The sequence below is a fragment of the Anguilla anguilla genome, chromosome 1, assembly GCF_013347855.1.
Source record: "Anguilla anguilla isolate fAngAng1 chromosome 1, fAngAng1.pri, whole genome shotgun sequence".
Lineage (NCBI taxonomy): Eukaryota > Metazoa > Chordata > Actinopteri > Anguilliformes > Anguillidae > Anguilla > Anguilla anguilla.
Window position 1 is genome coordinate 53929635 of NC_049201.1, and position 14299 is coordinate 53943933.

The 14299-nt window shown below is 50.4% G+C and overlaps 1 protein-coding gene across 2 annotated transcripts in view; it reads left to right on the plus strand.

The window, feature by feature from the left end:
* Positions 1-13931, plus strand: part of hace1 (HECT domain and ankyrin repeat containing E3 ubiquitin protein ligase 1) — a 30627-nt gene extending 16696 nt beyond the window's left edge. For both annotated transcript variants that reach the window (XM_035389713.1, XM_035389723.1), the window contains exons 15-24: positions 536-647; positions 1682-1779; positions 3728-3815; positions 4064-4213; positions 4450-4646; positions 9574-9705; positions 10326-10424; positions 10823-10893; positions 11646-11759; positions 12769-13931. In XM_035389713.1, the coding sequence (XP_035245604.1) occupies positions 536-647; positions 1682-1779; positions 3728-3815; positions 4064-4213; positions 4450-4646; positions 9574-9705; positions 10326-10424; positions 10823-10893; positions 11646-11759; positions 12769-12871 (1164 nt within the window). In that variant the 3' untranslated portion in view covers positions 12872-13931. The remainder of the gene's footprint in view (positions 1-535; positions 648-1681; positions 1780-3727; positions 3816-4063; positions 4214-4449; positions 4647-9573; positions 9706-10325; positions 10425-10822; positions 10894-11645; positions 11760-12768) is intronic.
* The last annotated feature ends 368 nt before the right edge of the window (positions 13932-14299 follow it).

The window sequence follows — 14299 nt, forward strand, 5'->3', positions numbered from 1 at the left end:
TCATACACTTTTAGTGTTCATATTTCCACTCTTTCGACGCAGGTCCCTTTACCCTTGAATTATTATAGCCCTGGTGGGAATAACAGTTTTAATTATGGGTTCCTTTAAATTGACCAATCAGGCTTCATCTTTCTCCTTGCCTTTGATTGTGTCTTCTCTTTCCCCCGGGGAGAAAGAATCCGCTTTACCCTCATTTATTTCTCTCTCCTCAAGGTTCTTGTTCTGTCAATTTATACCTTCCCTAACGGCATTATGGTCGGTGAGACAAAGTGATTGAAATATCATGCAAATGACTTTTTATGTGTGCTTGTGTGTGTGTGCATGTGCGTGTGTGCGTGTGTGGGGCATGTTATTTCAATGCTTTTTTAAGAAAGCGTTTTAATTATCAGTTGGGATATCTTCTGCTTACATTATTCAAAAGTTTAAGGAGTAGATAATGAATTTGAGACGGGGACGGCTCCCCTCGTGCGGGGTGCGTGCGGGTAATTAAGGGGACCTAACGAGCGGTAACGAGCCTGCCGCTCTTCTCCCCCAGCCGTTTAAGGAGAGGTGCGAGTGGTTCTACGAGCACCTGCTGGCCGGCCAGCCCGACTCAGACATGGTCCACCGGCCCGTCAACGAGAACGACATTCTGCTTGTCCACAGAGGTACCCGCCTCTCCTTCCTCTCTTCTTCCCTCTCTCTCGTTGTCTCAATCTCACCTCCTTGTCTTTCCTCTCCATCTTCTCTCCATTCTTTCTCTTTCTCGTGCTCTCTCGTCCCCCCCATTGTACTCGTTTCCTTTCTCTGCCGCGGTGTTTTCCTTTTCGCTCTATCCCTTCACCCCTCTCAAACACGTCACCCTGCTGTTCCCCGAAATCAGTTAAAATGACCAGCACACGGAAAGATGGAACCAAGCCATTCACTGGTATGGTTAAGTCTTTTTTGGGTGTTGATATTTCCCCTCTTTGCCTTGCATCAAATCCCGCAGAGTTTCAAAATCCCTCCCCCCTGTGCGCCGTGTCCAAGCGCTGCGGTCCAGAAATGAGCAGGCGTGTCGCACGGTTGCGGTCCACGCGTGAACATGCGTTCCCTCACCCCTTCATCTCCGGCTGCAGCAGGAAGCTGGCTCGCTCACTCTCGGTCGTTCAGTTTGGCCACATGACAATGACCGACACTCCTATTGGACACACTGCCTGGCACTGCTACTGACGCACTAAAGATGCCTGCCTTTATGTGCTGTCGATAAATAAAACATCAGGGGTGGGAAAAGCGCTCCCAACACACACAGCAGTTTTTTTAAACACGCCCATTTGCACAGCTGGATGTTTTACTGAAACGATGAGCTTAAGCATCTTTCAGTGCCCCTCCAGAGCATTGAGCCTCACAGCTGAGTTTACATGATAGGCTCCCTGACCATTATATTGCACTGCCACGTCGTGTTTTTTTTTATCTCTCCCCACGAGGGTCTTTTGTTCTTCTCCTGTATATACCTGAATTGGGACGCTGCGCGTGGCTGTAAATGATGGAGATATCACTCTGGGGGTGGGGGTTAGGGACGGGAGGCGTACCCCCGAGGACAACAGTGACACCTGGTGGTCGTTACTAGTTTATGGCAAAACTTTGGACTCGTTTTCTCTCTGAAAATAAAAGGAGATGCTCGTTGCTGCAAAGTGTTTGTCATTCTCCTCCCTCCACGCAGAGTCCATCTTCCGCAGCAGCTGTGAGGTCGTCTCCAAATCCAGCAACCAGAAGCTGAAGCAGGGCATCGCTGTGCGTTTCCATGGCGAGGAAGGCATGGTGGGTGTTTAAAACATTAGAGCCTCTTTCTCCGCACCTCCGCTTCTCCCGGCTTCCTTTCTCTTTGCCTCCCCCTCTCCTCTCTATTCCTCTTTTCTCTTTCCCACTTCCCCTGTCCTTCCCCATGTCCTCTTTTTCTTCTTCCCCTCCTTTTTTAGTCTCCCTATCACCTTCACCCTTTACTTTTCCTCTACCATGTCACCATTCCATCTTGCTGCTTTGCATTGCTCTTTAACCGACTCTTTCCCTTCTTCTCCTCTTTCCCTTGCTCTCCTCTCCTCTTTCCCTTCCTCTCATCTCCTCTCCTCCTCTCCTATCCTCTTTCCCTTCGTCTCTTCTCCGCTCCCTTTTCCCTTCCCCTCCTCTCCTCTTTCCCTTCCCCTCCTCTCCTCTTTCCCTTCCTCTCCTCCTCTCCTCTTTCCCTTCCCCTCCTCTCCTCATTCCCTTCCTCTCCTCTCCTCTCACCTGTGTGCCTCTCTGCTGCTCTTCCTGTGTGGAGATGGTCAGACTCTGTGCTTGCTTGGACAGGCGGTGTGAAGCCTGACCCAGACAGAAATCAATACCAGACAATGATCTGGCTGCAAAAACTTTTGTCACTTACAAGATAAAGTGAGTCCCCCAGGGCTAAAACAGCCACAGTTCTTCCTTCACCCTCAAGTCTGTGACAATGTACTTATTCCTCTTCTCTACTGATGCAGTGCACCTACTCGTGTCTCATACTTATTCTGGTCTTTTACTGATGTAGTGCACTTATTGCTGTCTTATACTGATAGTCTGTTTATTCCAGTCTTATACTGATATATTGCTCCTACTCCAGTTGTACACTGATTTAGTATACCTGTTCCTTTTTTGCTGATACAGTGTAGTTTCTGTTTTCTGAAAATACAGTGTAAGATACTTAATAATCCTGTCATTCGCTGATATAGTCTATCTTGTTGTGTACTGCTAAAGTGTATGTATTCCATCTCCTATTGATACAGTGTTATTATTATTGAGACTTTTACAGTGTAAAGGTAATCTTGTTCGTATTCTACTGGCGCTGTCTCTACGTTGTTGACTCTTCATATTTTGTAAGTGTGTGATGTTTGGAGTGTGTATGTGTTTGTGTGTGTGTGTGACTGAGTGAGTGATAGTGGTGTGTGAGGGTTGAAATGTTATCCTTCTGTTGGCTGTGCAAGAGAGAAAATTTAAGGTGTGTGTGTCTGTGTGCGTGTGTGGATGTGTGCGTGCTTGTGTACGTGTGTGTGTGTGCGGGTGTGTGTGTATGTGTGTGTGTGTGTGTGTGTGTGTGTGTGTGTGTACTTGTGTGTGTGTGTGCATGTGTGTGCGTGTGTGTGTGTGTGTACTTGTGTGTGTGTGTGTGCATGCGTGTGCTTGTGTGTGTGTGTGCTTGTGTGTGTGCGGGTGCTTGCGTGTGTGTGTGTGCGTGTGTGTGTGTGTGTGTGTGTACTTGTGTGTGTGTGTGCATGCGTGTGCTTGTGTGTGTGTGCGGGTGCTTGCGTGTGTGTGTGGGCGTTGATTTGAGCGCTCAGTAGGCCAGTCATAGGAGCTGGGACCTCTCTGGCACCTCTAGACAGATTGTAATCTTGCCGCAACGCTGGCTCTCCAAAAAACCTGGAGCGAAATGAAAATGGTTTTTTGAAGTGCGTACCTGCCACGGGGCGGCCAGACACCGCGGGCATTGCGCCCCCCCACCCCCACCCCCACACACACACAGACACACTCCCCACACCCCCCCCCCGACTGATGCAGACCGACTGCAGTAGAGAACAGTGGAGAGCTTCTCCGGGCTGCTCGCTTCTCTTCATTTCTAAAGCCAGGGTTTCTCTGTATCTCTCTCTCTCTCTGTCTCTCTCTCTGTATCTCTCTCCCTCTCTCTCTATCTCTCTGTGAGGCTGGAGACACCGAACCTGGGCGTTTTAATCATGCACCTCCTCTGACCCCCCAGGGCCAAGGCGTGGTACGGGAGTGGTTTGACATCCTCTCCAACGAGATCATCAACCCCGACTACGCCCTCTTCACGCAGTCTGCCGACGGTGAGTGTCCTGTCTGAGGGGCTCTGCCGAGGGACGCTCTTGTGGTCATGTGGTAATTGGAACCGCGCGATGCCATTGGCTGTGAGGCGTCTCTGCCTAAGTGCGTCCCTCTGTGCGGGGGGAATTGGTCTCTCTCTCTTTCCTTTCTGTGTCTGTTTTTAAATGTGTCTGTACCGCAGATAGAGAGAGGTGGGCGTGTCTTTGCTCAGACAGGGCTCTGTATCTGTGTGCCTTTATGTGCATTACAGGAACCACCTTCCAGCCCAACAGTAACTCCTCAGTGAACCCAGACCACCTCAATTACTTTCGCTTTGCGGGCCAGATCCTGGGTCTGGCGCTGTACCACAGGCAGCTGGTCAACATCTACTTCACCCGCTCCTTCTACAAGCACATACTGGGTAAAGCACTGCTCCTTCTACAAGCACATACTGGGTAAAGCACTGCTCCTTCTGCAAGCACATACTGGGTAAAACACCCTTCCACAATGAAGCACATACTGGATGAAACTCCTTTTCCTGTGTAAGCATATTGGGTAGAATACAGAATACTGTATGGTGCTCCTTCCATAAGTACTTATGTTTCTGTGTGCGTGTGTGTGCGTGCACACACTGATTATCTCTACATGTGTGTGTAGGGATCCCAGTAAACTACCAGGATGTGGCATCCATCGATCCAGAATATGCCAAGAACCTCCAGTGGATACTGGACAATGACATCAGCGACCTGGGCCTGGAGCTCACCTTCTCCGTGGAAACGGACGTGTTCGGGGCGATGGAGGAGGTCCCACTCAAGCCAGGCGGTATCAGCATCCTCGTCACGCAGGACAATAAGGTGACCAATCAGAAACCTCGGAACTGTTGCTAACCTCGCTCAGAGCTGCTGAGGGTTTATTGCAGGGGCGGGCATCAAATGTGACATTTTACACAGTGAACAGATCCTGGTCCATTCTGGAGGGACTCGTGTGTTAGGAGAACACGAAACTGTAGATGAGTTACCTTTTCTTACTGCACATCTGTTCAGTTTCCCTACATTCTTAAAAGCATCGTTTTACATAGTTATCGAACAGGCGCTTAATAAAACATGTAGACGCTGAAACCCCAGTCTACCAAGTCAAATTATAGCACACTGTCAGTCTTGCAAGTTTGATTATATTTTGTCCAATGCTTTTTATATAAAAAGCATTTGACACCCGAGTACCACATGAGAGACATGTCATTGTCAAAATTAAATTAAAGTTGGAATCATGGGATTGTAGGAGCTATTTCAGAGGTGGTCTCAAAGTTAGCCGCACAGTAGAATATAAAGGTACCTATAGGATGCTTTCGCAAGTAAGGTGCTGTGGGAAATGGAGTCCCACTTCGATTAGTGTCGGGACCTCTGCTTTTCCTTTCTAAATGACGATCTTACTAATGACGCCGGTTGCAAAATAGTTCTATTTGCAGACGACAATGAAGAAGAAAAAAAAAACTGGTTTAGTGAGCAGCTTGGTATTTACTAAAGTAATCCTAGAGGATTTAAACAAAATCCAGAAGTGGGCAAAAACCTAGCGAACGGCATTTAAAATAGCGTCATTTTATGCACGTGGGGAAATAATTAAGATGATTATTTTATGGAAATGCGGTGCAGTTTGAAAATGAGTAGTAGCCGTGTGAAGCAGGATCCAGGCACTGTACTGTAGCAGATGAAAAGGCCAGCGCGATGCTGGGATATATAGCGAAAAAGTCTCCAGTATAAATCACAGGAGTAGAACAGGGGGGCATATCTGGACTAGTTGAGGGTAAATTCTACACCGGTATCAGGGAGTAGTTTTTCCCCCCACGGAGAGTTGTCTGTGCCTGGAATAGCATGCTGGGTCATGTAATGGAGGCAGGGGGACCCCTGGGGTGTTCAAATCCAGGCTCGACACAGCGGCGAAAGAGCTGCAGAGCGGCCTGCTCTCCGCGCTACGCGTCCGTATGTTCTCAGACCGCTCCCCTCAGAACCGCCAACAGCTAATTCCCTCCACCTTGTCCTTTGAGCCTCTGTTTTGGATGAGTCGGCCCGATTTTAAAACCGAGCTGCGCTCAAGGCCGTAGAGGTTGAAGCCCCTTGTTTTTCGAGGAAAAGGACGTGGTTTGGGTCTGAGCTGGGCTTTCACTGGGCCCGGAGGGAAAGCGCGCGGGCTTTGTGTTTGTAGGGTGTGAGAGGGCGAGCGTTTCCGCCGCGGCGCTCCGGGTGTGCCGGGCTAGCTCCCGCAGCTTCAGCTCCAGGCACACGTGGCGATTCCTCTTGGGGGGAAACGGGGGAAAGATTAGTTCTCTGACTGACGCTTCGCCCGGTAAGTGCTGATCGATTCGCCGACCTTACAGAAAGGGGATCCTGGAGGAATACACATGCTCATACAGCCACATCCCAGGAGGAAAGGTGAAATTTTAAATTGCAACTCCAAGTCCATTAATTTGCCGGTGTTTTTCCTTGAATTTAATTAAGATGGTAAGCAAGTAAAATGATTCCTTTTTTTTCGTCGCTGAAATGATTTGATTTAATTTCACGAAAATGTCTCCATTCATAGGCCATCGTTTTAATCAGATGAAATCCCAAGTGTTGGGATTTTACTGTGACATTGAAGTAAAGTAAGCTCTGGTCACAAACGCGTGTGACTCCAGCCCTTCTTGCAGGCAGTGGATGATGACAGCATTGCGTGTGAAATGTTAACAGCGTTGTCTTTCACGCGTATTTCCCGACCGTGGCTGCCCCATTAAGCCTCTCTTTGTTACCGGTCCCATGGCGCAGGGGTAACCCCCACAACCCCCCCCCCCCAGGGGTGGGGTCGTCTTCTTTGTTGGATTTACGGCTCGCTTTCCCGGACGGCAGGCCGCGGCGATGTTGGAGCGCGGTACGCCCGCGCGGGCGAGAAAACGCCACGCGTTTCGCATCGGATTAGAAACGGCGAGCGGCGCTAATGCCCCATCTGCGCGGCGGCGCTCTCCGCTCCGCTCGCGGGCCATCAGCGGCCTTTTGTGCGCCGAGGTTCAGGGCGCGCTTCGCATTCAGCGGCTCGCTCTTAATCAGCGCGTCTTTCCCCGCCGTTTCCGTCGGCGACGGGGGCGGCGTCGAGGCGCGGCGTTCTCCTCGGCACAGCTGGAGGGAACAGCTGCTCGGTCGGAGGGAGCCTTCGTCCCTGCCCCGAGCGCAGTTAGCCGGGGGTATTTAAACAAACATCCTGCGGCTAAATATTGCGTGGGACATGTGTTTCTGCAGAGTGGGGGTACTTTTATAAAAGGGTCTGCATGAGTAATCTATTCTGAACTTTTATGGAGAATTGGATGAGAGCACTGGTATTTATATGATTGTTATTGTTGTTACTGTTACAGATCCGGTTATGTTATATAAAATGTGCCACTGTCTTTTCTGTTCAGGCAGTTGCGGCTTAAATGCGAAATGATGCCGGTTGGATTTGTGATGTGCATTTGAGATTTGGGTCTTCTGTTTTGTAAGGACAGATGTTACCTTTAAGGCAGTGATTCACAGTTTTATTTATGATTGCTTGGGGCTATTCTCAGATGGTGTTTACTCTTTAAATACTGAATCTAATTCATTGGCGCACTGTTGTTGACTGAGGGAACACAGATTTTCTCCGCTACTCCGATTCCACCTAAAACCCGTTCTTAGGGGCTACGGCTTTGTGGAGTGCAGGATGTTGATTGTGACTCTGCCTGGCTGCTTCACTTTGTTGAAGGAGTTCCTCAGTTTTTTACGAGCTGAGAGAGATTGCTAGATTGATTCATAAATTGCTGTTTGGTAGGGTGTAGTGGTTTGTTTTTTGTCCATGTAACAAGCCTTTAAAGGAAGGGATTTGGAGCATTTGATCTTATTTTTCTCTGCTCTTCTGTGGTGACTCAGATTTTCTGAGCCTTTATAAAGTAGAATGGTTAAATTTCAACCATTTTAAGTATCAGAACCCAGGTCTGTTTTAGAATATGGTAGAACATGATGTGTGCATGCACACGTACGTGTCTGTGTGTGTCTGCATGTGTGTGTCTGTTGCGTTGTGTGTGTGTGTGTGTGCATATGTGTAAACGTGCAAGCATTGTGAATGCACGTGTGTACTCGCACAGTTCTGCAAGTGACCAGTAGAGGCCAATGTTGCATAAGGTAGAAGTCTTTTCCAGGCTCTGTTTGAAGGTGAGTGCGTTGATGTGTTTGAGGGTCTGCCAGATCTGGGGTGCATGGCTAGATCTGGCCCCAAACACGCACGCACACACACACACGCACACACACAGGCGCACACACACACACACACACACACACACACACGCACACACACAGACACACGCACACACACAGACACACACACACGCACATACACACACACACACACACACACACACACACACAGAAACATGCGGCATGCGTTCTGACATTGATGATTTGAGGGTGAGGCTTTCTCCCGCTGTCGGTGCAGCCCTGGCGTCCGCGGGCCCGCGCTCCGCTCCGAGCTAATTGCCGGCTTCGTGGGCAGGTGGGCGAGCCCGCAGGCCAGAGTAGACGATCCCAGACCACGCTGGGTCCGCTCTGCCCAGCCAGCGCCGGCAGCCAGCTGCAGACCAGCACAGCGGGTCGGGGCGGGAGGACCAAATTAAAGCCGTTTGCTGTGTTTGTTTGTTCTGACTGCAGGACTGTATCTGTATTCCCTTCTCTGCTTCCCTTTCAGCCTTTTCTTTTTCTGCTCCCTGCCCACTCGATCTCTCTTTCCATCCCCATCCATCTCTCTTCCTTCTTCCTTCTGTCTCCCCCTATTTCCATCTCTCTTCCCCCCCCCCTCCCTCCCCCCCTCTCGCTACCTCCCTCTCTCTTCCTCCCTCTCCCCCCCTCTCTCTCTCCCTCTCTCTCTCTTTGTCTTTGTCTCTCTCTCTCTCTCGTCTTGTTCTCCGGGAGATGTATTGAATCTCCATTGTGGTGTGGCTCAGTCACACAGTGCACATCATGCAATTTCTGCCTAGCCGGGGGTGGGTGGGTGGGGTGTACCTGTGAGTGAGGGAGGGGGGGGTGGGATGCGGGAGGGGGTGCTGACTCGAGAGCTTCACTTCGCCGAGCGTAACCACAGAGACAGGGATCGGGTGAGGCACGGTAATGACGAAAATTCACTCAATAAATGGAAAAGTTTTTCTTTGTGATTCTCGTTTAACCTGCTTTACTGATGAAATGCGTTGGTTTTTCCTTTGTCGTACGTCTGGTCTGTTTCTGTGACCACATGACTTTCTGTGACTCTTAATTTGACTTGTAACTGTCTCTATGCGTCATAGTGACTCAGTGTCTCAGTGTTCACTGTGTCTCTCTTCACTCTCTTCATCTCTCTGTCTCTGCACTTCTGTGCGTGTCTGTGACTCCTTGTCTCCTGACTGGGCGTGCCTCTCTCTCCCTTTCTCTTGCTCCCTCTCTCTCTCTCTCTCCTTCTCTTCATCTCTCTGTCTCTGCACTTCTCTGCGTGTCTTTGACTCCATGTCTCCTCACTGGGTGTGCCTCTCTGTCTTTCTCTCCCTCCTCTCTCTCTCCCTTTCTCTCTGTCTCTCTTGTGTCCCTTTCTCTCTCTCCCTCTCTCTCTCTCTCTGTCTCTTACTGTGTGCGTGTGACTCGATGTCTCCTGACTGGGTGTCTCTCTCTGTCTCTCCCTCTCTTTCTTTGTCTCTCTCTTTCTGTGTGTCTGTGTGCGTGTGACTCGATGTCTCCTGACTGGGCGTCTCTCTCTCTCTCTCTCTCTCTCTCTCTCTCTCTCCAGGCGGAGTACGTGCAGCTGGTGACAGAGCTGAGGATGACCCGGGCGATCCAGCCCCAGATCAACGCCTTCCTGCAGGGCTTCCACACCTTCATCCTCCCGTCCCTCATCCAGCTGTTTGACGAGTACGAGCTTGTGAGTCCCGGAGCGCGCTCGCCGCACCCCTTCAGCACCCCCCCGTACCCCCCCGTCCCCCCGTACCCCCCCGTCCCCCCCGTACCCCCCCGTCCCCTCACTCACGCCTCACCTTCGGGGTGATCAGAGGGGTTTCACCACAGATTATTTAGTAGATTCTCTCTCTCTAAGGCCTTCGCTTCCGCTCATCTGTAATTTCCCCTCACAGCTGTTTTGCCGGAGTTGACAGATTTGAGATGACTCCCCCCCCCCCCCCCCCCCCTTTTCCCCCCTTTACCAGATCGATCCTCTCCCCTGGAGATTGTGCAGCGTTTGCGTTGTTTGTTTATCGGGCATACGTGTGCGTGGACACGTCTGGGTCACGCGTTAGCATAAGAGGGGGGGGGGGGGATACAGGCCTCCCTGCCTGACCGCGCACGGCCCGAACGGCACGAACGCCGCGTTTGAACGCCACGTCCCGCCTTAACGCGTGCGAGGGCTCCCGGGCTGCGGTTGGGTTCTCACGTGCTGTCTGCACATGGAGCCTTCCTGCTGTAATTGGGATGAAATCCCGTTCCCCTGGAGGGCTCCCCCACGCACGCTTCCTGACAGGTGTCCTTCTGCGCCGTGTGGCCCGACAGGAGCTGCTCCTCTCGGGAATGCCGGAGATTGACGTGACGGACTGGAACAGAAACACGGAATACACCAGCGGGTACGACCTGGATGAGCCCGTCATCCAGGTGAGCTGCCGCGCTGCGGAGCATCACATATCCGCATCTGATCCTCAGCGCTGGGGAGCCGTGGGCCTGATCACGTGATCGCGCTCAAGAGCTGATTTTGGGCTTCTTTTATCGAGGGATTTAATATTGTATTATTTGTTTGGGAGTTTTAATGTTGAGGGAATTTAACTTTGCGGTTATTGTGGGCTGATGATGTTTTGTTGGGGGTGTAATGTTGGGGTTGTTGTGTTGGGGGTGTAATGTTGGGGTTGTTGTGATCTTTTGTTGGGGGTGTAATGTTGGGGTTCTTGTGATCTTTTGTTGGGGGTGTAATGTTGGGGTTCTTGTGATCTTTTGTTGGGGGTGTAATGTTGGGGTTGTTGTGTTGGGGGTGTAATGTTGGGGTTGTTGTGTTGCAGTGGTTCTGGGAGGTGGTGGAGAGCCTAACGCAGGAGGAGAGAATTCTCCTGCTCCAGTTTGTCACTGGCAGGTGGGTTACCTGAGGACTCGTGCTCGTAGTTGGTGTAATTAAAGGGGTGGGGGGGGGGGGGCAGGGACGGTGCGGCGGGGGCCACAGTGCCCCGCTCAGACCCGCTCAGCTTGTCTGTGGGAAACGCATGAGTGACTGAGCCCTTTACTTCTTCATTATCAGCCATGTTCGCTCTTAGAAACTCTGGCAACCCATTCAGGCAACACTGTCATGCGTCTTAAAACAAATCTCCCCTCAGCACCCCGGCTGGGATATTCAACTTATGTGAACCCGCTGACTGTAAACTGCTGGTTTCAGCCAGTTTCAGGTCCTGGGAAATGGGTTTTAGAACAGAGCCAACAAACACCTTTCTTGATTTGGAGTGACATGGGGGCGGGCCTTGCTTTTGTCAGCTGCATCATTCTTCTTCCTTATGCAGGCTGACATCGTTAATGTACAGGGCACTTTACTGACGCACTTAGGGATAAAGTGCCTTTCCTCAGTGTGCATCAGCTGTGCCTCCTGAGAATAAAACCTGCAGCCCCTGGGTTTGGGTAAAACAGACAAGCACTGCTGTGTTACTCACTTTATATGCAAACAGGTCACGGGTTCAGGGTTACAAGGTAATGAGTGTTTTGTTCCCTTCTTCCCTCTTGTTCCTTCTCTCTTACTTTCTTCCTGTTGTTCTCTCACTCTCCTTCTCCGTCTGTCTCACTCTTTTCCCCCGTCCTTCTCTCCTTCCCTCCTCCTGTGTGTCCTTCTCTGGCTCTCAGTTCCCGGGTGCCTCACGGTGGGTTTGCGTACCTGATGGGGGGGAGTGGCTTACAGAAATTCACCATTGCTGCAGTGCCCTACACCGCCCACCTGCTGCCTACATCCAGCACCTGGTGAGTATGCGCACGCATGCACTCACACACACGCACGCACATACACAAACACACACCTACACACACACACGCACGCATATGCACACACATGCACGCACACTCGCACTCACACAAGCATATACACAGACCCACATGCTATGCACTCGCTTCACACACGCTACGCATGTGAATACTAACAGACCACATACACACAGTGCCTCAAGCATGCACACATAAGAGTCTCCTCAGAGACAGAGAGCAGGACTGAGACTGGCCGTGTGCGCGGGGGGTGGGGTGAGGGGTGGGGGTGGGGAGGGGTGGGGTGGGGTGGGGGGGTTTCTCTATATAAAAGCGGAGCGACTGCAGGCTGCTCTCCACAGACCCGCTCCTACACGCCATCGCTTGGGCAGCGTAAAGGTTGCACTAAATCAGCGGCCCTTCGGCCTGTAAACAGCTGGCCTTTTTTGCGCGCCGGGGGAAAATAACATGGCTGCCCTTTAGCCGGCGCGCTCCGGGTCCCGCGGTTCGGCTGCGGCGGGGGGGGCGGCGGTCCCGGAAATCACCGTCCGTCCCGCTCGCGGGCTGCCTGATTCACTGCCCCCTCCGTAAAGGCCAGCGAAGGAGCCGCACCTGAAGCAGAGTGCCTTTTTTACGGCCGCGTAGTGCTGTGTTTGTGTTGCGTTACTCTCGCGGTAGATCGGTGAAGTCGTAAAAATAAAAAATAAAAAATAATAATAATAAAAATCAAAGTGAAGCCTTTCAAAATGCAGCCCTTTGAAATGTAGGCAGTATTTGAATATGACAGAGATGGGGGAAGAGACAAATATCTATTAAAAATTAAATTTGGCTGCATTATCTTCGTGCGTTATCGTTATCTTGCGTTAAATGCCTTCGAGGCCTTCTGACGAGCGTGTCGCTGCAGTTTATCTCTCGATAACCCTCGGCCCATGTTCTCTAAGAAAGATATTCTCTAAGCCTGTTAAAGAGTGTTCAGCATAACCCCCCCCCTGCTCTTCTGTTTCCTCTGCAGCATCAACATGCTCAAACTCCCAGAATACCCCAGTCAGGAAGTCCTCAGAGACAGGCTGCTTGTCGCACTGCATTGTGGGAGTTACGGGTACACCATGGCATGAGGTGTGTCCGTGCGTCCGTGTGTGAGTTTGCGTATGCAGACGTGCGCGTTGTGTGCAATACGCCACCCTGCCGTATGTGGTATGTTCAATGTGCAGGCTTTACAACAGGGATCTCCTTTTTAAACTCGCTCCGCTCCCTCTTATCTCACTCCTCTTATTTATACGGCATTATTTTAAGCCAGTTATTCATAAAGATAATTATCAATATGCCTTTCTTGCAAAAACTGGGGCTCGGAGCAATCAGTTAAAGCTAAAGCTCTTTACGGAGGGCAGGAAACAAGCCAAGCTCAGCTGCCAAAGTCTGTCTCAGCACCGTCTTCGTCTCCGAGCAACCCCTCGGTGCTGCCGAGCCGGAGGGCGCAGTTCTGGCCTCCGCCACCGTGTGGCACTCTTCCACTGTCCCCGCGCTCGTCGGCTGAGTCGCCCCCTCTGTGGAACAGGGATCGTTTTTACACTCCGTGGTTTTTCTGCTGCTGTCAGCTGGCCCGTGCCGGCCCACCGTCGGCCCGCTGGGCACGGGGTTTGGCCTTCTTGGGTTCGACTCTGACTCCAGGTTTTCTGTGTTGAAATGGCTACACTACACAATACGTTGTTCCTGAATTATTTACTTTTTAGATATTATTTTAAATTTAATGTGTTCTGTATATTTTGAATAACATGACCATGAGGAAAAACCCATTGTCAAAGCAATACGTAATGGGTGTATACTTGGTAAAATGTGCCAAAACATCACAGATGTACGTACATTCAGTAGTAGCGTTTCCGTTTGCATGGTATGTGGTAAAACAATGTTTTACAAAGAGAGACAAAAAGTGTATCATGCCATTTTATGTAGATCATTTTTCCATAAGTTCTCTGCAACTCCAAATAATTCTTATTATTTTTTAAGATTACCCAACGAATGTAAATGTCATATTTGATGTAATTTATCAGTATTGTTTTTGATGTATAGCTGTTTTGCCTTTGTAAACAGACGTTCTTGTTTGTAGTATACAGTACCTTTATATATATTTCTGCAGACCAATATGAAAATGCATTAAATTACATATTTTATCATAAACTGACCACAGGCTCTATTTCCTGGTTCTCTCACTTCTTGGTGCCAGTACTTTGGTTCTGTGCTGGATACACGCACCTACACACAGACACACACACACACACACATATGCACACACGCATGCGCACAACCCTGCGCACACATACTCACGCTCACACACACACACACACACACACACACACACACACACACACACACACACACACACACACGCACACACACAAACACACACACATGCACACATGCATGCGCACAACCCTGCGCGCACATACTCACGCTTACACACACGCACACACACACACACACACACCTTCACACATGCACACACACACACACACACACACACACACACACACCTTCACACACGCACA